Source organism: Mus caroli, chromosome 3 (assembly GCF_900094665.2).
Source record: "Mus caroli chromosome 3, CAROLI_EIJ_v1.1, whole genome shotgun sequence".
Taxonomy (NCBI): domain Eukaryota; kingdom Metazoa; phylum Chordata; class Mammalia; order Rodentia; family Muridae; genus Mus; species Mus caroli.
This window is the reverse complement of record NC_034572.1, coordinates 62,768,957-62,793,495: the sequence shown is the minus strand read 5'-3', so window position 1 is coordinate 62,793,495 and position 24,539 is coordinate 62,768,957. Positions and strand designations below refer to the sequence as shown.

The 24,539-nt window shown below is 44.2% G+C and overlaps 1 protein-coding gene and 2 pseudogenes across 1 annotated transcript in view; 2 read left to right on the top strand and 1 right to left on the bottom strand.

Moving 5' to 3' along the window:
• Ppm1l (protein phosphatase, Mg2+/Mn2+ dependent 1L) overlaps positions 1 to 21,903 on the bottom strand; it is a 254,782-nt gene extending 232,879 nt beyond the window's left edge. The window contains exon 1 of the mRNA XM_021158000.2: positions 20,511 to 21,903. Within this exon, the coding sequence (XP_021013659.1) occupies positions 20,511 to 20,909 (399 nt within the window). The 5' untranslated portion in view covers positions 20,910 to 21,903. The remainder of the gene's footprint in view (positions 1 to 20,510) is intronic.
• Positions 2,012 to 2,569, top strand: LOC110291058 (annotated as a pseudogene).
• On the top strand, positions 17,875 to 18,460 carry LOC110291059 (annotated as a pseudogene).
• Positions 21,904 to 24,539: the final 2,636 nt, after the last annotated feature.

The window sequence follows — 24,539 nt, the reverse complement described above, 5'->3', positions numbered from 1 at the left end:
CACGCCTTTAATCCCAGCACTCGGGAGGCAGAGGCAGACAGATTTCTGAGTTCGAGGCCAGCCTGGTCTACAAAGTGAGTTCCAGGACAGCCAGGACTACACACAGAAACCCTGTCTCCAAAAAAAACCAAAAAAAAAAAAAAATTAAGTACAGGTTAAGCAAATTATTTAGGATGAATTATAAAAACACTTGTGAGTCAGAAGTAAACGGCAGACAACGAGGAGCGCTTACCAACAAGTCTTCTCAGCTCTATGACTTTGAAATGTTCTTCAAATAATATATGTTACTTTGGGAATAATAAAAACACATGTTCAAAACCTTTTTAAAATCTAAATATGGTTTGTTAAAAAGTCAATACTTAAAACAGTTCAGAAACAACTCCAGTGCTTTAGAAATCAATTAAATAAAAGCATATCTTATGTTTCTCAACAGCTAGTTAAACCGGGAAAGAAGTATAAACCTTCTCCTACAGACCAGAGGGATCCGGACTCTCAATCCTGAAACCCTTTTAACACACACGCCAACTCTGGCCTTGGTCAGAGTTCTGCGCAGGCCTCACTGGTGCCCTCTGTACAGGGAAAGACCTAGCTGCAACTAACGTACAGTGGGTCTGTGATGGCGCTAAAGACACGCCCTCCTAACTAATTTTCAACATACAGCGGATGGGACAAATCTCTCTGCAAAAGGTCAGAATAGCAGTAGTGACGCTGAAACAAAGATGTCTGTGATATGGACAGGATGGAGTGGCCATCTTTACCAGCCGTCTCTACCAGTCTCCAATAGCAGGGCTGTAGACACATGCCCCATATCCTGATTTTATGTGGGTGCTGGTAGTGTGTTCTCACGTTTGCACAGCAGGCACATCACCGTCTCTGCCAGTTCCCCAGCTACCAGATCTCAGTTTTGTGGAAGAATACCTAAGCCACAGCAGAGTGCGCACTTTGGTGATCCTGGTGCTCAGGAGGAGGAGGTGGGAGAGTTATTTTGAGTTTGGGGCAGCTTGGATGACAGAATGAGTTTCAGACCAACCTGGCTTACACAGGGAGACCCCATCTTGAGGGAAGAGGAGGGACTTCCTAGAAAAATAAAATAAGTCCTCATAAATAAAATAACAGCCCAAAAATGAGCAGTAGAGTTCTGGCAAACACATGTGGAGATTTAGCACAGTCAAGGTAAGAGGCACACGCAGGTGAGCGAGCTCCCAGGGTTTTCAGAATCTGTGTGCGCACGGCCTTGATTCTGGAAGGAAGTATAGAAAGGGCCTCGAATTCAGCTCCCAATCTTTAGTCTTCTCCTGAGAAGCCGCCTTTTGAAAACTTTCCTCCAGTTTTCTTGAACACGTCCAGACAGAAACCGGGTAAACACATGGCCGTCGGTCCCTGGCTTCTAGAAAGTGCCTGTGCTCAGCCTAAGGACCTCCTTCCACCCAGATGTCACCTGGCAGGCATTGTGCAGCCTCCTCCCCAGCCGGCTCTCTCCCGTGCTTGGCTGTTTTGAATGTGAAATGCTTTTTACAGGAGACAGCTAAGAAGCCTGTGAGGCTGGAGCAATTATTTCCCTTTTCTTTTAGTACAACACTGAGTACTTTGTGCTCAGTGGACTTCTGTAGCTCGGATAAACAAAAGCAGAGAGCACACCACCTATTTGCAGAAGATGGGCAGGACCGCTCAGGTTCTCCACGTCCAAACCTAACAGCCCCGGGAAATCCCTTCCCAAGAGGCATGATTTGAAAGCAAGGGGAAAAAAAACATCCACTAAGGCCACACTTAATGTCCCACCTGTCTTCCACAGCTGTTAAGGGCTTGCACAGAGCACAAGGCAATGGTCTACACCATAATAAAGGAAAATATTTACCCCTAAAAAAACAAAACATAATTTGCAGAGAAGAACAAGGATGGAAGTTGGGAGTCGGTCGTGGTAATAGGTTCTTTCTTTTTTTTTTTTCTTTTCTTTTTCTTTTTGTAAAGGTGACGGGCTCTTCCTGTAAGCAGTCAGAGGTCACCTGCAAAGATGGTTCGCTACTCTCTTGACCCAGAAGACCCCACAAAATCATGCAAATCAAGAGGTCCAAACCTTCGTGTCCACTTTAAGAACACCTGGAAATCTGCCCAGGCCATCAAGGATATGCATATCCGCAAAGCCACCAAGTATCTGAAAGATGTCACTTTAAAGAAGCAATGTGTGCCATTCGGCGGTATAATGGTAGAGTAGGTAGGTGTGCCCAGGCCAAACAGTGGCGCTAGACACAGGGACAGTGGCCAAAAAAAAAGAGTGCTGAATTTTTGCTGCACATGCTTAAAAATGCAGAGAGTAACGCTGAACTTAAGGGTTTAGACATAGATTCTCTAGTTATTAAACACATCCAGGTGAACAAGGCACCTAAGATGCACTGACAAACCTACAGAGCTCATGGGCGGATTAACCCATACATGAGCTCCCCCTGCCACAGTGAGATGATCCTCACTGAGAAGAAACAGATCGTTCCAAAGCCAGAAGAGGAGGTTCCACAGAAGAAAAAGATATCCCAGAAAAAAACTGAAAAAACAAAAACTCATGGCCCGGGAATAAATTCAGCATAAAATAAAGTGCTATGTCCTTATTTTATCTCCCCATACCTCAGCTAATTCTCTGAGTTGGATTGGTCCAACACAAGGTCAACCTACAAAGCACTCTAAACGAACAGGGCTGATGCTGAATAAGGAGCACATGGGAGGTTCTTACCCAGGCTGGGCATCCTTCATCTGAACATCTACAGCCCTAAAAAAAAGCAGTAGCTCGATGCTTAGTTTTAGATCTGAGACGTCCAGATTAGCAAGGCTTCATTGGTAGAGCCTGTATCAATATCTCAAAATCTAATAATCATAAATACTTCTGCCTGAAGTATTCTGGGTGGGGGATTTTTCATCCTAAATGCCCATATAACCTCTCTGTAAATTTGAAATTATAATTTCTAATTTTAAGGTTATACAATATATATATTAGAAATATGAGAAATGTTTGCATTTTACTATTATATATGTGGCTAAAACCTAGAGGACACAGAGAACCCTTAAAACTCAACTATAAAAACAAATACCCCAGCCAGGCAGTGGTGGCACACGCCTTAATCCCAGCACTTGGGAGGCAGAAGCAGGCGGATTTCTGAGTTCGAGGCCAGCCTGGTGTACAGAGTGAGTTCCAGGACAGCCAGGGCTACACAGAGAAACCCTGTCTCCAAAAAAAACAACAACAACAAAAAAAGATAACTCACAAGCCTTCCCTGAGTGGAATATGACCATTTCTTAACCTGTAAATTATACAAACTGCTCACTTTGAAAATTTCTAAATGCTAGTTTCTTTAACTCAAAAATTCACATGGCTGGGAGAGGACAGAGAGGGAGGGTTAGGTAAAGGTGAGTTTCACTCTTGATAAGATATCTCACACTACCAATTAACTGTTCTCTGTCCTGTTGTCCGGTCGGGTACCTTCCCTGGTGATTCTCTGTCATGCATAAAATTCAAATGTGTAAGTTGTCAGGCAGCTTCAGAGGCATCCAGCAGTAATCAGAGCACTCCGAAGGCTGAACAGGAGGATTGTTCCCCACCTCTGAGGCCAGGCTGGGTAAAAGTGCACCATGAGTGTTGCCAACCACCAACAGAGTGAGGCTCTGTCACAAAATAAAATTCTCAGGTGTATGAGTTAAAAATTAAAGTCAGATCTTTCAGACAGATCACAGAAGATAACAGGGGAAAAACAAAAGGGCTTTCAAAACCCCAGGTTCAAAAATGTGTCACACACGACAAAAGGCGCTTTGTTATGTGGGACAATAGCAGCACCTTGCACCACTGTGTGAAATAGACCACTGCCCAAGGACAGCCTGGAATTCGGGAAAACGGAATTGTAAGAAACCAAGTCCACGATGGTGATGGTTGTAGGCCTTGATCTTCTCTTTTGCCCACCATCTTCCACCTTGTGGCTTAGTTCCCTCACACACTCCTCTACCTCTGGGTCTCTCTCCTTTCCACAAGGCATGGCCATGGCTAGCACCACTTTCCCTTAAAAAGCTAACATACTACAAGACAACCCAGGCAGACTCCCAGGGAAAAAGGGACGCACATGCCCACACACGTGCCCACACAAAGCTTTGTACAGCCATCCCCACAATAAACACTTACCTTAGAGGCCTAACAGGTGAACTTATCTGTCTGCCATGTCTGTCTGTCTGTCTGTCTGTTTTTCCAAGACAAGATTTCCCTGGCAGTCCTTGAACTTGTGCTACAGACCTGACTGGCCTCAAACTCAGAGATCTGCCTTCCTCTGCCCCAGAGTGCTGGGACTAAAGGTGTGGGCAGACATCACCCATCATATTTTTTACAAAATCTGAAGTTTCCATATACTAGAACACAACTCAGGAATAAATATGGATTAGCTGGGCTGGAGAGAGTTGTTCCTGTGGTTAAGAGCACTTGCTGCCCTTAGAGCAAGCCCAGCTTCAATTCCCAGAGCCAATGTGGCGGTCCACACAAATCTATATAGAACTCCAGTTCCAGGGGCTATGTCACCTTCTTCTGACCTCCAAGGGCCCCAGGCACACATATAGTGCACATTCATATATAAGACATATCTACATATGTACATACATACATGCGTACGTACATACAGGCAACACACACATAAAATAAAAATAAATCTCTTTTTAATTTTAATGATGAACTATAAACTAGAGCATCATTTTACAAGTGAGTGAATTACTGAAAGGTGAAACAACAGGGATCTCAAAATGAAATTAAAAAAATACACACTGTGTGCTTACATGAACAGAAATTATTATAGAATCCACGCCAGCTGTAGTAGTGAAAGGCAGACTAAAGGCTGTCCCGTGACAGAGGGCAGCAGAGGAGGGCAGAGGTTACCTGGCTGTAGTGGTGGTTCCACAACTCTGTACAAAGCTGATCGAACCGCATGATTAAATAAGGAACTCACAGTGTGTCAACCACGCCTCAGTGGAACCTGCCGAGACCAGATTGTGGACTCTGACTAAATGATATCAATGTTGATTGCTTTTTAATGAAGAGAACAATTGTCTCCATCCCTACTTGCACCAGGGGTGAGCACATCTCTCTGGCAAAGCACAAACAAACACTCTTATCCGACTTTGGTTCTTTGAGACAGGGTTTCTCTGTGCAGAGGAACCCTTTTTCAGAGGGGACAACAAAACAAAACACTATTTGTCTTTTCAAAGAATTTCCTCTTAAGCAATATTCCAAAATGCATGCTTGCCTGCGACTTTTCATGTCTAAATCTGTTTGCACTACAACAGCCTTGGGAATAAACAACTTCTGTCTCTATGCAGCACTGCAAACCACAGGAGGCCTGTGACTCTAAGGGGAGGCCCAGGGAGCAGCTCTCTGGCAGCTGGTAGGCTCTCTGGTCTTTGCCCTCAGCAGTTCCTTTGGATCCCTCTGCTAAAAACAGTGGTTTCCTTTTCTAGAAGTAGTAGCTGCCTCTTGAGTCTCACACTTGAACAAACCCAGAACAAGACTTTTACCAAAACAGGTTAGGCCTGGACGTACTGTACAAATGCCAGCAGCCACCAGGACAGCAGACAGGAAGACTGCTGACTGGTCGGGCTCTCTTCTAAAAACACAAGAAAAGAAAACCACCCCTGGGTCCTCAAGCCACAGGGAGGAAACACAGGCAAATATAAACTTCTATGTACTATAAGGAAAAGCTACCAGGCTTGTGCCTATCTCTGTATTCCCTTCTATATATCCTCAGTGATGCCTGGCATGTAGGTTAGAAATAATGCTTCTAATATGGCATTATCTTCCCAAAACTGACTTTTAAAACCATCAGGCAAATTCAACTTACCATCAGCTCCAAAAGCTCCTATTTATTCTGCTGTGTATCTTTGAAACTTCCAGAATAAATTTCCTCACAGTGAACATATACAGAAAGACATAAGACATTCTTCTTTAAAAGAAAAAATATGTCTGGAAGCCTCAGGCTAGTACTTATTTACTGGGTTATCATGCTGAAAGTACAGAAAAGTGGTACCGTTCGCCAGCCTTCACAAGCTCAAGGTACTCTTTTATGTCATCTAAAACACTATAAAGTTATGTTTTGCATATATATAGTTTATTCTTTACTAGACTTTACTTTGGATAATACACATTTATAACTATATATTATATAAGCTATTTATTATCTAAGTTATGTATGCTGTTCTTTATGAGCAATTTGATAATCTTTCAAGAGAACTTGTTTTATTTTTGAGATAAGGTCTCTCTCGCTCACTATACAGCCTTCAAACTCAGAGATCTGCCAGCCTCTGCCTGCCAAACGGTAGGATCAAAGGTGTGTACCGTCACACCCAATAACTAAGGGAATAATTTTTTAAGCGGCAGGTTTCAGATTAACACCTTTGCTGTCTAAAAGTGATGTCGAGTATAGTCTCCCCATTATTAAAAGTGGCCTACTAAGATTTATTACCAAGTGGCATTTATAATTGCCAAAAATCTAGAATGTTAGCACTGAAAAGCGCATGCACACAAGTGCTGATTTCTCCTCCAGAGAAGCCATAGTTGTTCTGACTTGAGAAATGCACAGGTAGTCTCTGATCCAGCAATGGGGACACAGCCATCATACAGGATTCTATACATCATACAGAAGCAGGAAGAGGAGGGCACGGTCATGAACAATGTGGTCTGAAAGGGACTGAACCTCCAAACAGGCCAGAGAGTTTCCCGAGTCAGTGAGGATTTGTAGAGACTAGCTGGGAGCAGATGGTTTTCATGCCACTGGAAAATGGAGTATCTCGCTGGTGCTGCTGTGCAGTGCAGGAGTCACACAAATGGCTCCCAAATAACCTTCAGGAGCCCTGTGCCCTGTGACTCCCCTGTCCTCTGGGAACAGAGGGAAGTACGTCTCATTCTTAACATGTTCAGCTACCAAAGTCCTCAGTCATCCTAGAAACGGTGGAGACTGCTAAGATTCCATTCCATTGGCTTCTATTTCCAAAGCAGAGAAATGGAAAAATAATGTTCTGGTTAGGTCTCTATTGCTGTGATAACATGCCATGACCAGAAGCAAGCTGGGGAAATTTGTTCAGCATGCAGTTTATAATCAATGAGTTATTTCAGCTTACAGTTCATAGTCAGTCGTGGAGGGAGGGCAGGGCAGGAACCTGAGTGCAGAAACAGAAGCAGAGGCCCTGGGGGGATGCTCCTGTTCAATTTGCTTTCTTATCTACCCAGAATCACCTGCCCAGGCTGAGCCCTCCCATACCAATCATTTATCAAGAAAACGCCCCCCAGAGATCTCTACTGGCCAATCACGTCAGTAAAGTTTCCTCTTCCCAGATGACCCTAGCTTGTGTCAAGTTGACAGAAACAAACAAAAGTCAGCACAAATATAAAATATTATCAGAAAAAGCCTTTGAGATTCATTCACTTTAAGTGGAATATTATCTATCTCTTCATATCTCAATCCCAACTTTATCATAGCACAGACCTCTACTTCAAGGAAAACATCATTTTATCAATATGTATAATCTTAATCCCTATGAATATTTTAAAAGTGTTTTGTACTTTGCCAAGGAGAAAGCTATAGAAGTGTCCAAGCAGAGGTCTACACACAACTCCGTCATGACAAGTCTCTCCCTAGTCAAAGACTGAGACTGGGTTTGAAGGTTTATAATAAATAAGCCAGACTATGGCTTAATGTTGACTAAGAGAATAATGTATTCCAACTTTTTGGAATGGAAACACAAAACAAGCATTTTATCAAACAAACATGCCACTGGTATTACAACAAATGAGAAAATGATATTTTGCTGTTTAAAGTGAACAAGAAAATACTGACTGTTTTGGTCTTCCAAAATAATAAACTACCAGTACACTGGTACCCAGAGAAACTATGCAATCATTCCTAAATCCCATATATTTATCCTAAAGCCTGTAGTACCCCAAAGGAAATAAAACCTGAATCTTCCTTACTGTCACGACTGTCTACACCGATGGCCCTGTAACTGCCCGGCAAGTGGGAGTGGAGGATTCTCTATAATGAGACAAGAGACTGCGTTAGCAATAAATGGGGTGTCTCGAAACTGGCTTGAATGTGAGGCTCACTTGCTGACTTCAGACACCATTACTTCCATAACAAGGGGACTCTCCTACACAATTACCTACCAAAGATTCATCTACCAAGGTTTGCAAAATCACATATCACAGGAACACCACAATCACGGGAGAAACCTGGAGTCCTTCTGAGCAAAGTAAAAAAGCAAAGGTGATGTCTACACACTAACAACTGTCTGTGTTTTACCGCCCTGTGGAACTTCAACCAGAAACTAGTAACACAGCTTTGGGGCTATATATATCTATACCTCAGCAGCCAGTTCCCCTTACCTACTGAGCATCTATCTCTCCAGCCCAAAGAGACACAAAGGTCTCAATCTCAGCTTCCAATTCTAGTTATACTACTTAAAGCTATGAGGAACTGAGTAAATTACTTCATTTCTTATTGCCTTAATGTGTACTTTTATAAAATGGCAGTAATTTACTATCTGATACGCTCTTATGAAAACTAAAATTAGGTAACACGCAGAAGTACTTTGAGCACCACTATCCTGGTTTGCTTTCTGTTGCTGGGATAAAACATTGACCAAGGCACCAAGTCGCCCTGCTTCCTGCCTCCCTCCCCTGGCTTACTCGGCTATTCCTCACACCTCCTCATTAAATGGTGCTGAGAAACTGGATAGCCACGTGCAGAAAAACAAACTAGACCCTCTGCCTGCCTCTGTACAAAATCAAATGAAACTGATTAAAGCCCTCACTACAAGTCCTGAAATACTGAAATCGCTACAAGAAGACACTACAAGATACAAGCAGGAACTTCCTGCAAAGGACTTTAGTAGTTCTGAAAAGCATACCAAGATCTGAGAAATGGGATAGACATCATGTGAGGATAAAAAGCATCTACATAGAGACATGGCTCACAGACTGGGAGAAAATTCTGCTAGCTACACATCCGGTGGTAACATAACATCCAGAACATATGAATAACTTCAAAACCTAAAACCTAAAAAAAAAAAAAGAAAAAAACCCTAAAACTATACACACAGTCTATCTAAAAGAATGGCTACCATGAAGAGAAAAGAAAAGACAAATATTCCCAATAATGCAAAGTGCGGGACTCCTTACATACAGCCCATGGGGATATAAAATATGTACAGCCATTGTGGAGGCTTCTGGAAAAATAAAATCGGAACAACCCAGAATGACCACGGGCCCCGTCATCCTAAGCAAGTTTATGCTTCTGGTTTACAGCTGAGGGGCTCTCCCCATCTCAGCCACACCTGCACATCCTACTGCGCACGTGCAGCACTATTTGTAAAGGTCAACCTTGGAATCAGCTTAGGAAGCCATCAAGAGATGAACAGATAAAGAAAACACAGTGTATATGCATAACAGAGATTAATAGTGACAAAATTACGTCCTTGTCTGGAAAATAGATGCATCTAGAGACCTTCATCTTAAATGAAATAAACTCAGAAAGATGAATACTGCATGTCATTTCTCATTTGTTATCCTAGATTTTCTGAGAATACCTAAAACCAGATATATACACACACATATATATCATATATGTCATACATAGCTACAGATATCAAATATCACGTGTAGATATATATAACATATCATGTGTAGATATATTAAACAAATATATACATACACACACACTTAAATACACACATATATGTGTGAGAAATGCATATATCATATAAAAGCCAAAAAGAGACTAGAGTAAGAAAGGAATTCAAAGCTCATGGGAAGACGGAAAAAGGGAGTGTATGAGGGAGTAATATAGTCAGAGCACATGACATCCATGAAATTATCCCTTCCTCTTTATTTAATTTTAGGTGTATGTATGTACACCACATGCATGCAGGAGCCTTCAGAGATCAAAAACCAGTCAGGACTCCTCGAACTGGAGTTCCAGAGAGCTGTGAGCTGCCACGTAGGTGCTGGGACCTGAACCTGGGTCCTCTGCAAGAGCAGCAAGCACTTTTAACAACCAAGCCATTACTCCAGTCAGAAAATAAACACCAATAAAGATAACATAGAACAGGCTGGAGAGATGGCTCAGTGGTTAAGAGCACTGACTGCTCTTCCAAAGAAAACAGAAAACAAAACATCTTAAAAAACAACAAACAAACAAACAAAACCAAATTCCAAAGCATAGTAGAAGCACTAAAATATTTATTACATTAATTACAATGTTGAAAAGTTAGAATAAACTAAATGTATCAGGAAATAGCCGTGTAATTTAACAGTTATAAATTAAGTAAAATATTATTTTATCACCAAAAACTATTTGTTAGATATAAAAACATAGGGGCTGACAACATGGGTAAAGGTGCCTGTTGCCAAACCTCATGACCTGAGTTCAATCCCCAGGACCACATGGTAGAAGAGCAGAACCATTTACTGCAAGTTGTCTTCTGACTTCCACAGGTGTGACCCCCCCAATCATATAGCAAATAAGAAATAAAAATAAAAAGAATTATAGTGCGAAGTGGCAGCATGTTTAGTGTGTTTACAAGTACCATAAAGTACTGTAACATCTGTATGTCCACTGTAAAGTAAAACTGTATGTACATTGACAGGATTCTGCAAAACCATGTTTGAAAAGACCAACAAACCACACACTAACATGGCAAGAGTGAATGTGCCAGGCTGAGACCCAAAGTGGCTTTTTCTCTACACTATCATGGTGTTATATTATTATACTCTCAGGATTTCAAAATTATGTTGTTTTTAAATATATTTCTTGCAGCTTTATTTGAATATCTCATGTTACTTAATATTTACTTATATTAATAATTAATATTAAGAACACTACAATATTATGTTAGGGCACCTAGTAAAGCAATATTAAAATTAAAGCACAAAAGTTATTTACTTAAAATAAATAAAGATCACAATGGAAATTAAGAATTAAACAAATCAGATATTAACTTCAAGTTAAAAACATGATTTTTTTTTTTCAGAACTGAGTCCCTAACTCCAGGATCACTTAAATATGAGATCAAATGATCACAGCCAATAAAAGTTAAATCACTTTTTAAGAACTAAGGACAGCTAGGTACGGTAGTGCACTCCTTTAATCCCAGCACTTGGGAAGCTGAGGCAGGCAGCTCTCCTTTGAGTATGAGGCCAGCCTGGGCTACCTACAACATTCCAGGTCAGCCAACACTCCACTGTCTCACAAAACAAAAATGAAAGTAAGACAGTGTAGAGTTCCTGAGTCCTGAAGAGGCTGTGCTCTGTGATAAAAACTAAGTCGTCTGCAGAAACAAAATGATAATAGAAGATGGGACTAGCACACTGCCTGTGATCTCCATGGCACCGAGAGCTGAGGCAGGAGGACAGATGGCTTCCAGGTCAGCCTAGGCCTCACAACAAGACCCTGTCTACAGGAAACAAAGGCCTTCACGCTTGACTAAACCAGATCTGGTAAGCAATGCATTATTTTCATTGTTTCAAATTGCATCCACACAGGAACATAACAGCAATGATGTTCTGAAAGTTCAGAGAGCACACGTTTTATGAATGCCAGAAACTCCGCCATCAAAGGAGGGATGGAGCAAATTCCTAGCCAGACTCACCACTGTCTGAGTGATGCTGTCCTGCCCACCAAGGAGGCGCTCTGGGAAGTCTGACAGCTGGGAGCATGGTTCATCCCTCCAAGCTCCTCTTTCAGTGATAGCCCACACCACTCTGCATTGGTCCAGGCTCAGCATCTGACTCTCCCTCTTCACCTGCCACTCAAGGCAAATCTTCTCGAACACGGATGACACAGGACTGCTAAAGCAAGGATGGTTTGTCTTGCTCAACAACACACCATGCCTTCAAATACCCATAGAGACAGCCCCCGATCCTCAGCCAGGGTCCAAGGCAATGCCAACACTTCGGCAGTCTCCTGTTCTCCTTGCTTCTATACACCCTAACCCCCACGCCTAGACTCATCCACCTTGGGTCCTAAAACACTGGGTACATCTTGTCATAAGCAACTGTGACTCGTAATTGTTCAAATATCAAAATGTGCTACTTACTTTTAAAAACTAAACTAGCAGGGTTGGAGAGACAGCTCAGTAGTTAAGAGCACTTACTGCTCCTACAGAGGGTCAGGGTTCAATTCCCGGCACCTACACAACAGCTCATGAACTTCAGTTCCAGGGGATCTGGTGCCCTCTTCTGGCCTCTATGTACCAGGCATGTATATGGTCCACATACACACATGCAGTCAAAACACGCATACACATAAAAATAAATAAATCTTTTTAAGAAGGAAAGAAAAAATAAACTAGCTAGGTCTAGCTATGTGTAGTGATTGGTGCCTATAGCCTCTGTTATTGGAGAAGCTGAGACAGGAGGATCACTCGAGTTTCCAAGGTCAAGGTCATTGTTAGAGTAAGCATGGGGAACAGATCCACCCTCAAAGAACTAAACGAAAATGCAACCACAAAACCTTGGAAGGACTTCCGATAATATCCACATACTTGCACTAGAAATTGGACAGAGGAGTAAAGATAGGGCTTAGTGAAGTACACAGTTACCAAACACAGAGTCCTGGGTTCAATCCCCAGCACATGGGAGAAAAAGTGTGTGTGTGTGTGTGTGTGTGTGTGTGTGTGTGTGTATGTGTGTTTCGCCCAAATGAAATATCCCCTGAAGGTGGCTTAGTCCTCACGTGGTGATGTGGTGAGGAGGTGACTGGACCTTGAAGGCACTAATTAACCATCGGTGAGTTCACAGCTGATCGGGCTGCTCTGAGGACCTAGGTGAGTTAAGGGTATATCTTATCTCCGTATTCTCCACTACTTATCGGCTGCCCTGAGGAACGCAGGCGGCTTCTGCCTTGCCCTTCCACCATGACACATCCTGTACCATGTGATGTGTCCTGTCTGCTACAGACTGAAGGCAGTGATGCCAGGCTGAGACCTGTGAGACATGAGCGGAAATAGATCTTTCTTGATTTTGTTTGTTTGTTTGTTTGTTTGTTTGTTTTTTCAGGGATTCTTGTCACTGTGACAAGAAAATGACTAACACCCCCCACCAGGTTCTTCCTAAGCAGCATCACTGCAGGATCCACCCCTGTACAGCAACTTGCTATGCTTCAAATTATGCACCGCAGTTAAATAGCCTAAGCTACTTTTCTGATCTTAAAAAGCAAAAGAGGGTGGAGCGAAGATGGTTTCACCCTTCATCTCGGCAATTTCGAGATAGAAGCATGTGGATTTCTGAATTCAAGTTCCAGGACAGCCAGGGCTACGAAGAAAAACCCTGTCTCGAAAAATCAAAAAAAGAAAAAGAGGCAGGAAGATTTGGAGCAAGGGGCCAACCTATAGAGCAAGATCCTATCTAAAGAAATAAATAAGTAAATAAGTAAATAAATAAGGTGGGTAGGCGGGAAGACAAAGGGACTCTGACAGAGCCAGAAACTTCAGGGAGCCATCACAGACTCATCCCACCCCACCAGGATGCTGACAGCTCCGTAGAAAGTTGAAGGCTGAGAATTTTATTTGATGGATCATCTGTTCCCAGTGCTGATGATAAGTTTACTTTCCAAATAAATCCACTTAACATAAAATAAATCATCTAAGACCACCATATAGATCAGAATGGACAGTATTCAAATATAGAAAACACAATGAAGGGTCTCCAGAATGACAGCTATTGACAAAAGTCTGCTCTAAGCAATAGGCCACCTACTCGTCCAGCTAAGTCTGCATTTTGCTCTCTCTAATGCATTGAAGGGGAAGAAATGTTATCTTCCCTTTCCTAAAAGGCTAGGATAGCATGGAATGTCAGTTTCTTCTTACAAGTACCCAGACTCCACAAGATGGCTCAGACAGGCCGCCACATATTTAAGAATGATGGATACTCAGCAGTTCTAAGATTCTAAAACATTTCACTTCCCCAGAGTTAGACAGAAGCTTCCTGAAGAGCTAGGGCTATAGCTCACTGGATGAAGAAGTGCTTGCCACATAGGCCTGGGGACCGGAATATGGATCCCCGCCCCATAGGGGGTGTGGTGTCCCATCTGTAATCTGAGTACCTAGGAGGCAAGGACAGGCAGCCTTACGGGCAAGCTGGCTAGCTATATTGGCCAAAGTGGCAAGGACCAAGGTCAGTGAGAGACCCTACCTCAGTAATTCAGTGGAGAATGGTCCACGCGGTACCAATTCCTAGCCTTCAGATGCATACACACATATGCAAGTACATACACACACTTGAAAGTATACATGCACATCACACACACACACACACACACACACACACACACACACACACGCGTGCGTGCGTGCGTGCGCTTTTTGGACAGCACACAGCTTAACCCTGTTTCCACAGGAGGCGCACCACACAGATAAGCACTGTTGGCACCATTCAGCTGGCCCTCTTACCAGTTTGTTAAAAGATGCACAAGGTCACAGCCAGCCTCCTACACTCACTTGCCAAGAGGTTGCCAAGAACAAGAGAAAGGAAAAACAAGAAAGACTTCAAAGAAAGGAGAAAGAAAAAAAAAAAGACCTTTCTTTTTGGGAAAGTATTAATATACCATTTTAAACAAGCAAACAAATATTTTCTCTAAAGCCATAAAGCATTTCTCCTCAGTAAACCTCTAGGTCTCTTGTACACTCTGATGTGAAAGCTAGTCATTTACTCAGTTGTAATGTCTGAAAAGCAGACCATTGACTGTACTTGTAATTTATCTAGTTAGAACTGGACCTTGTTTCAGAGAGACCCAATGAAATGTCCATAAATACATATCTATACCACAAGGTAAAGGATACATATAAAGGGAGAGAGGAAAGTGGGACAAAGGGAAACTGAATGTAGAAAAGAAGAGCTCTCCTGGGAGTTGGGTTAACATGGCAAATGCATGCATCCTGTGACATTCTACACATTTATAGAACACTTTATAGCAGCAAAACAAACAAAAACCCACAGGATGACTCAGTTGTATGATCCGACAGCCTTAAGATGAAAACGAAAACGCATTAGGGAACTATCTCTCCCTTGGTCTTCATGAAAAGCATTCTATGTTGCTATGCACACTATATATGCACGAGAATCCTCAGTTATATCTTTGCAGTCCGTTTGTCGGGGCTTCGGAAGACCATGCCTCAGAACAACCCTCACCGGCAAGACAACATCGCACAGAGACAGGCACACATGCTGGAGAAGGCGGGCGGTCCCAGAAGGGACCCGGGGATGACGCTCCTTTGGCTCTAAATTTCCTTCTGTTTAAACTAGCCTAAAACAGAGGCTTCATACACCACTTACTTTTGACAACAAGCCAAATCTCATGATCCTGTTTGCTCTGGAGTATATGTCTGGGCTTTTGTAACACTCTCAGAGGAAAGCCTGCCTCAGAACGAGTACCACCGCTCAGGGTCAGGAACCTGTATGCCTGGATCCTGCAGGCAAGCCTCCACACAGTTTCGCATCTGGGCTTCAAGACTGAAATTCCCAACAAGCACCTGACGTATGTTCTTCTCTGATATGGAATATGAACTTTCAAAAATGTATGTTATCATATACATGACCTTTAATATAGGAATGCCTATTAGCATGTGAGCATTAAAAAAAAAATCCAGTCACCTAGATAGATGTCAGCCAAACCTGCAAAGGATTGGTGATTTTTCTTCTGTACAGTACTTTAAATAAATAAATAAACAAACAAACAAACAAACAGCTGGGCGTGGTGGCGCACGCCTTTATAATCCCAGCACTTGGGAGGCAGAGGCAGGCGAATTTCTGAGTTAGAGGCCAGCCTGGTCTACAGAGTGAGTCCCAAGACAGCCGGGGCTACACAGAGAAACCCTGTCTCAAAAAAACAAACAAACAAAAAAACTAAATAAATAAATAAACAAACAAACAAATGACAAAATGCCTTTAATGCCTTTTGCCTGTGGGTAAATTATAGGTGCCAATCATTTTCCTAGATGACATTGGGGGTAGGGGGTTGTTTATTTGTTTGGTTTAGCTTGTTGTTTTTTCGGGACAGGGTCTCACTATATAGTTCTAGCTGTTCTGAAACTCACTATGTAGACCAGATTGGTTTTGAACTCACAGAGATCCGCCCGCCTTTGCCTCCTATGTGCTTGAAACAAGACTTGGGCCACTAAGCCCAGCCCCTTAGCTGACTGAAGTTTAAAAAGAGCAACCTTTCTCTCTCTACTGCAACAACTGGAGCTTCGTTTATAACCTTTGATTGTCTTGATCTTAGGCTACGCAAGAAATTCACTGTCATAGCTTCAGATACATACACAAGCAGCCAACCACCTGCCCATGATGTGGTGGATAGGATGTTTAAAGGGTCCAAGAGAATCAAAGAAAGGACCAGGTCTACTGGATTACAGAGAGGAAGCTCTTTTAGACTTTCTACATCTAAATAAAGTCATGGCCATCCATGACCAGTCTAGTCTTCAACACAAGTCCTGAGATATGTTGGGGGTCAGGGTGGGGACACTTGCTGAATATGCTAACTCAAGTCATAGGAGGCTGAAGTAAAAATCAGAACACCTGCCAATTTATAAATTAACTACAGAGAATAATAGTCCTTCTCAGTAATCAGAAACCACGAGCCTGATACCAGAGCGCTACTTTCTCAATGTCCATCGAACATTAGTCTACCAGATGTTAGAAAGAAGGCGCAGAGAATTTGGGAAATAAGTTAGTTACGGGGGCCCCATAAACATCTTTCTAATGACGCAAGTTGAAACTCCCACAGGTAAACCATCCCTCCCTGGGTTATCACCGCCACAGCATGGCAGACTTCCAGCTGCTCGAGCGGTCTTCCGTAACTTTCACTCCATCGAGTCCTTCCAACAAGGTATGACTGAAGAGCATTCCCCTCGCATTCATCATTATCCCCACCCCACCCCCACCTTTTTTTAGATAAACTTCTCCCAGATAAAGTTGCTTAAGCAAATGGCCTCAGGTCACAGCAGATATGAAGTCACAGAGGTTCAAAGCCAGAACCTAGGTCAAAGCACACACTCTTTCGGGGCACCGTGTGGAACATGCCTAGAGGCATGGGCACAGCACTGGGCAGATTAAAGCAGGAGGAGGACTGTGAGCTCTGGACTGCCTTCGCTCCACAGCCAGACCCTAGTTTTAACCACAAACAGGCAAGCAAAGCCTCCCTCTTCATCTTACAGTCAATGGTGCCTTCTTGGCATTTCACCTCGCCTACCTCTCAGCCTGCTTGAAATGATTGTTCTTGAGTTCCTAGATCACCACAAGCACCCGGTGCCATCGCTTTGGGTCTAACAGTTGCTCTTATTAGACTGAAACTTCTCTGGAGGGCAGAAGTCATGTTCAGTCACCTTTGTATCCCTAGAGTGATATGCATTAGGTAAATACGCAAGCCTACTATCGGGTGACGAGACCAACAAACCGAAAGCCTCCGACTACCTTCGATAGCCTTAGGAAGAGCACAATTTCTCTAGCTAATTGCACCTCGTCTAAAAAGCCGGATGAAGTCAATAAATAAGGATGAACTATACAAGTGCAAGTAAAGTTTCCTTTTGAATCTAAATCTGGGTGGCTTATTTTATCAGTATGAATCACCACAAATAACATTGAACTCATTTAACCTCTCTGTTGTGTATGGCCAAGTGTGTGCACCTATATTCAGAAAAGGCACCTTTTCTGAGAGGTTGTAACCATCAACCAAAAAAATCCACACTGTGGCACCCTCCTCTGGTGGGAAGCCAAGAACACACAGGACAGGAACTAGATGCTGGGATTGTCTTAAAATGTTATAACAAGCGATTAAGAAATAATACTAATAATAAGCTCTTCCTGCAATCGGCCGGAGGTGACCTGCGAAGATGGTTCGCTACTCTCTTGACCCAGAAAACCCCACAAAATCATGCAAATCAAGAGGTCCAAACCTTCGTGTTCACTTTAAGAACACCCGGGAAACTGCCCAGGCCATCAAGGGTATGCATATCCGCAAAGCCACCAAGTGTCTGAAGGATGTCACTTTAAAGAAGCAATGTGTGCCATTCCGGAGGTATAATGGTAGAGTAGGTAGGTGCACTCAGGCCAAACAGTGGAGCTAGCCACAGGGTCAGTGGCCAAAAAAAGAGTGCTGAATTTTTGCTGCACATGCTTAAAAATGCAGAGAGTAACGCTGAACTTAAGGGTTTAGACATAGATTCTCTAGTCACTGAACACATCCAGGTGAACAAGGCACCTAAGATGCACTGACAAACCTACAGAGCTCATGGCCAGATTAACCCATACATGAGCTCCCCCTGCCACATTGAGACAATCCTCACTGAGAAGGAACATATCGTTCCAAAGCCAGAAGAGGAGGCTGCACAGAAGAAAAAGATATCCCAGAAGAAACTCATGGCCCGGGAATAAATTCAGCATGAAATAAATGCAGATAAAGTTTTTAAAATAATAATACTAATAAAAGCAAGAGAAAAGTCACTCAGCAGTATCTGTTACAATCACCACCCCGATGGCTCATTTATAACACTCCTGTGTTTTTCTTTCCTAAGGTAAAACAAAGGCAAAGAGACTAACCTGACCGCACCTGGTCGGAGGTGAAGCCAGTCACCCATTTTTGTGAGAACTGATAATGTTAACTACTTTGCAAACAGCAAGCACTTGAACACGAGGCGCAGTAAAAGGCATTTCATGGTTTGTCTACCAGTGGTCACCTTTTCCTTTAGTACTTGTTTAGATGTGCATCATGAAATTGGGATGCACCTAAAACACTTTGAACAAAATAAAGCATCCATCGCATCCTTTCCTGGGTGGCGTATTTGCTCAGACACTGCTAGAAACCTTTCAACTGAAACTTCTGTCTCTGAAGACAAATTTAATCATCAAGTACAAGGCCAACGCATGCTAATATGTCACATTAGACACCACCGCCTGGTGTTCTTTCTACCACACTGATACGCCATCAAAACTTCTAAAGTGCTTTCAAACCCCAGAATCAGATTATCAGCAACTGTTCTACTGCAGATTTATATTAAATATAAGTTTCTTAAATTATTTACAGAGGAGAGACTCGAAGCTTGCTTCACCCCCACTGAGTCAGTCCAGGCACATAAAACGACATTATGACTCTATCATTCAACAGCTACCCTTGGTTGTTGGTATCTTTTTGCTCACGAGGCAGTGTCTCCTATCTCAACCAGCCTCCTGTCTTTCAGCTACCCTGTGGCCAACTGGAGGAGAACTGCAAATTGCCCCAAGACTACAAAAGTGCAATGAATGAGAAACTTTCATCCTGAAGGTCACACTATAAACAGGCAAAGGGGGTGGGAAAAAATGTTTCTTTAAATACTAATTCCAGTCTTAGCACCTAAGTGCTCCAAATGTTTGGTGTTCTCTACAAAGTTAGCAGGGAGGCACTGAAACCTGGGCAACCTTTGCAAAAGGTGAGTGGAGAGCGCCTATAAGACAACCAACAGAAAGCTTCCACAGACCAAAAACAAAAACAAGCAACAGTGCCCTGGGGCCCACCGGGAGGAGGAAGAAGGATAAGAATGCAAGGAAAGGGGAAGAGGAAGAGGGGCAACCGGGGAAGGGAATGCCGCCAAGAAAGAGGTGGGGAAGCCTGAAGCAATGTAAGTTACAAGTGTCCAGCTGAGGCAGATGTCAGAACTTGCTCCGGAGCCACATTTTAACACGCCCTACGTCTGGGCACAGGGCCAAGGGCAGGACCTCCAGGAAACTTGAGACACCACACGCCCAGAGTGTCAAATGTCACAGAAATATGCTGGAAAGACCTAGAGCAGGCTTTAGTCTATTTGCTGCTCCCAGATCAACCCCAAGCAAAGGCTTATAGAAAGAAGAGGACATCAGCATCCCCCAAGCTGGCCACTGCATAGAGGTCAGGTATGGCTAACGAACGCCGGCTCTGAGCGCACTGCCACCTCTGCAAAGGCCAGGCAGCCAAAACCCACCACCAGCGAGGCAACCTGTCCCACGTCCTGTGGTTCTAGCAAAGTTGGCAGAGTTGGGAAGAAGCGAAGCGTTGCGGCTGGGAGTCCTTCCCTAGCGCGAAGCGAATACAAGTCGCAGCTTCCTTCACCTTCACCCAGTCTATCCAACTGGTGCAGGCTTCTTCCTTTAGGGGTACACGGAAGACACTACGTTCCTTAACTGCCTCAAACTCTAGGACCGGGACACTGAGGCCTGGTGACAAAGCTCACTGCATATATTATTCATTCTTCCCAGAAAACTAGCAGTTATTAACTGGCTTCTGACCTTGGGAACTTTATATTAAAATGACACGGAATATCCAGTGCGTGTCTCTCGGCTAAAGTGAACGCTCTCGTACTCATGATCTCCTTGGCAGGGTCTTGGGAACTTGACTCACCTTGTCATCACCAGGTCATTACCACGCCCCTCTCACCCCAATCCGACCCCGCCACGCACGAGACGCCCGGTTATTTACACACACATAGATCCAGAGAACTCCTACCTCGCCGCCGTGCCCATCAAAGATTCCGAAGATGGACGGGTGCGTCTTGTTGGCTAGATCGGTGAGAACTTCGAAGCGATCTTCCATGTGGTCTCTCCGGCCCTGGATGGAGTACACCGCCACATTATGGCTCTTAAATTCCCAGGTCTTGGAAAACTCGGCCTCCAGCACATCAAGTCCTCCAAGACGATCGTTCTGCATAATCTCGGCCACCTTGCCCTTCACCATCTTCACCGCGTCCCGGCTAGACTTAACGATGGTCTTCACTTCGTCCGTGTGGAAGAAGTAACTCCAGAGAGCCAAGCTGATGCACAGCAGGAAAAGCGTCTCGGGTCTCAGTAAGAAGTAGCGCATGATGCGACCCAGCAGAGACAGCAAAGTCATTGTATCCTCTATCATTTATTATCCCTAGAGCCCGGACCAGCAGCAGCGACGCGCGCCCCGCAGCTCGCGGGGTCCGAGTACTGCGGGCACTGCCCGCGGGGACCAAGGCGGAGAGGCAGCCCGGGCCGACAGGGTGAACGAACCCACGGCCGCTCGGAACAGTCGTCCAGAACGATGGCAGTTTCCCTTTTGTCTGGGCAGCCCAGAGGCCCGTGCCTGCCGCCTGCGCCGCCTTCCCTCCCCGCGCTCTTTGTGAGACCGCAGCGACGGCGGCGGCGGCGGCCGCCGCGGGTGCCCCGGGTGGGCGACAGGAATCAAGTTAAAGTTGCGCCGAACCGGTCCGCAACCGCGAAGAGGATTTCGGGGTGCCGATGCCCGCGCGGTCCCTTTAGGGGTCCCCCCTCGCGGTTCCCAGGAGCGATCTGCAGGTGAGGAAGCACAGGGCGCAAGAGCCCGGCGGCGAGGGTTGCACGTTCCCTCGATCGCCGCTGCAGGCGAGCTTGGGGGACGAGACAGCGGAGCGTTGCGATTTCGTCACACATCCAGGGGGGGTCCCCGAAACAATAAAAGTTTTGCCGGTGCCTGGGCAAAGGCAGGGGGACACCGAGCTGGGAAACGCAGCACGATGGGTGCGGAGCGGCCGGCAGGCTCTGCCTGCCTCTCCCCAGCACCTCTCAGCTCGGCTCGGCTCGGCTCGACTCCGCTCGGCTGCTCCCGGCTCCGCTCGTGCTCGCCCCGCCCCGCCCGCACACGCTCGCCCCGCCCCGGGAGTGGCGCTTCCAGACTGCGTAACACTGTCACCCGGCTGGGGGCCCGAAGGAACTCGCCGGGGCGGACGCACGTGGGCAGCAGGCGGGTCGGGGGAGAGCCGCGGGGGGTGAGCGGCAAATCCAGCCGCCCAGCTCTAGCCGATTGTCGGTTCTGCCTTGGAGGCCGGCTCCCGGGGACAATGTGATAGTGACGTGAGGTCACTGAACGTCGGCTTCTTGGGCGGCACGGCTGCTCGCTGGGGAGCCGGGAGCTGTTCCTGAGCCCTCCCCACCTCCGGCACGCTAGACAATGGTACGGTCCACGCCAAGCTCTTCGTAGGGCTAGCGAGATGGGACACATTTCTCCTGTCTCAAAAATCGAAAGTGAGTGATTACTTTGGCCATCCGAGGCAGCTGCCACAGAGACCCGCCAGGATCTCCCAAGAGGCAGGACTTGGACTCGGACCGCAAGAGCTATGTCTCTCTGACAGCAGAACCGGGGATCTCAGAACCGGAGGCTTGACGTGTAATGGCAAACGCGGGAGGACCAGGAAGGGCCGGCCTCTGAAGACTGGGACTGTGCTGGTGGCCACTCTTCCATAAGGAACATGCTTGGAGTGTCCCTCAGCGAGCTACTCTGCCTATGGCTCAAGTTAGAAGTCCTCTGGAGGCTTGAAAGTGACAACCACCTTCAGTCCTCGCCGAAGATGAGGGCGGGTGTTTGAGTAGGCAAAGGTGGACCTCAGCAGGATAACTTGACGTTGGGGCAAGGACTGGTCGCCTAGAATATGAAGCAAGTGATCTTTAAAGGAACTTCTCATTCTCTCTACCTCTGTCCACGAAGGACGGTGCTGATCCACCGGACTGAAGTTCAGGCATCCTGATAGTCTCCCAGCCAGTGTTCCCCCAGACACTTCTGCCTTCTTTTGATCCCAGTTACGTCTTAAGATATAAAATATAATTACTGCAATAAAATATAACAAAATGTTCACAGTTGGCAACTAAAGTAATTATAAGCAGTTTATATTTTGCCCAGATTTTTGTCTATTTTCCGTAACTGCTAAAGTTTCTACAAAAGCCTGGACTTCCCTAACAACAACAACAGAAGAAACATGCTTAAGTATTTAAATAATGTGACCCCAACAATATAAACATAAGTAGGAATGATGGGAAAGTAATGTAAGCAGCTGTTAAGAGTATATTTTTGGAAACTAGGATATGTATTTAATATATGATTATGGCTATAGCTTTCAATATTGTCCACCTGATGGAGAAAATATGAAAATGGGTCATTTCATTCAACATTCAAGAGGTTCCAAAATCAGGTAATAAAAGAAAACTCCTCTAAGAACTGTAGCTAGAGAGAATGCCTAGGTATTGTTAGGACAATTGTAATTATTTCTTACTGTAATAACTTAGCAGATTTGAGGTATATTAGTACTTTTGTCCATACAATTTTGTCTCCTCCAACAAACACAGTTTGTAGATAAACTGATAAGGATTCCAGAAGTCTGACCTCTCATGAAGTCACTAGTAGTAAAATTCCCAGCCCAAAGGTTCTCTGGGTCCTCTGCACGCACTCCAAATGCTAGGATTAGTGAAGCTACACCTAGGTATGCGATTCGTTTCCCCAAAGCTAAGCAAGCATGATTGCTATAATGGCTTGATTCAATGAATTAAGAAGTAAACTTAGACATCTTTCAATTCTGTGATGTTATGCTGTGACATTTACATTCCAAGTGATTCATCTGTGTAAAAATCAAGAACATTTTTTGAAGACCCTCCAGGCATTTCCCTATTTCTGTTGAGAAATTCCATGTAACTTACAATTTGTAATGCCTAAATAAGCATTGTGTTATAATTGACTGTGAGTTGAATATGCTGGAAAAATAATAAGACCCTTTCTGCTAATGCCAAATTCACTTTTGCTTATTCTGATTTACAAATGTTTTGTTTTGTTGGTTTGGGGAGACAAGGTCTTCCTGTGTAGCCTTAGATGTCTTGGAACTCAACATGTAGACGAGGCTCTCTCTGAACCCATAGATTCTTCTGCCTTTGCAGATGTGTTCTACCACACCTGGCTGCAAAGTTGTTTAGATATATCTGTATTTGTTTCCATCCATACAACAATCTTCTAATGAAGACAGAGCTATGTTTATTATCTGTGTTTATGATAGGAGAAGGTGAAGGCCCAAAAACAATGAATATCATCATACAGCCAAGAACAAATTGAACCCAACTCTGATCACACAGTACTCTAACATCTACCGACTCCCAGTGACATGGAGATGGTTGGTATAGTTTTATATTTTTCTAATGACATTTAGTCATTTTTTTAACAGTAATATCAACAGCAACAAAAATCACATGGATTCTTAGGACACAGATTTGGGACAAACTGCTATCAGTACCTGACACAAATACAAATAAATTGTACTCCACCTAAAAACCCTGTTGCTTAAGTGAATTTTTTTTTCTAAATTTCACAAGAAACAAAGAAGTGGTGTAAAATGCATATTGTATAACTACTTCGTCTGTTCAGTACAAATAACTCAGTAATAACACTAAGCTAAGGGCAGTCCTAAGTTTTTATCAGATAGGAGAAAAGTGACAATTACTTGGCAAGGACCAGAAAGATGGCTCTATTGGTGATGTGCCTGCTGCTCAAGCCCACTCAAGCATGAGAACATGAGTTTTGACCCTGTCGTAGTGTTTGCTGTGAAGAGACGCCATGACCATGGCAACTCTTAGAAAGAAAATAATTTAACAGGGCTTGCTTGCTTAGAGTTCAGAGGTTTAGGCCATTGTCAAAATGGCAGAGAGCATAAAGGCATGCTGGCAGAAGAGAGAGAGAGAGAGAGAGAGAGAGAGAGAGAGAGAGAGAGAGAGAGAGAGA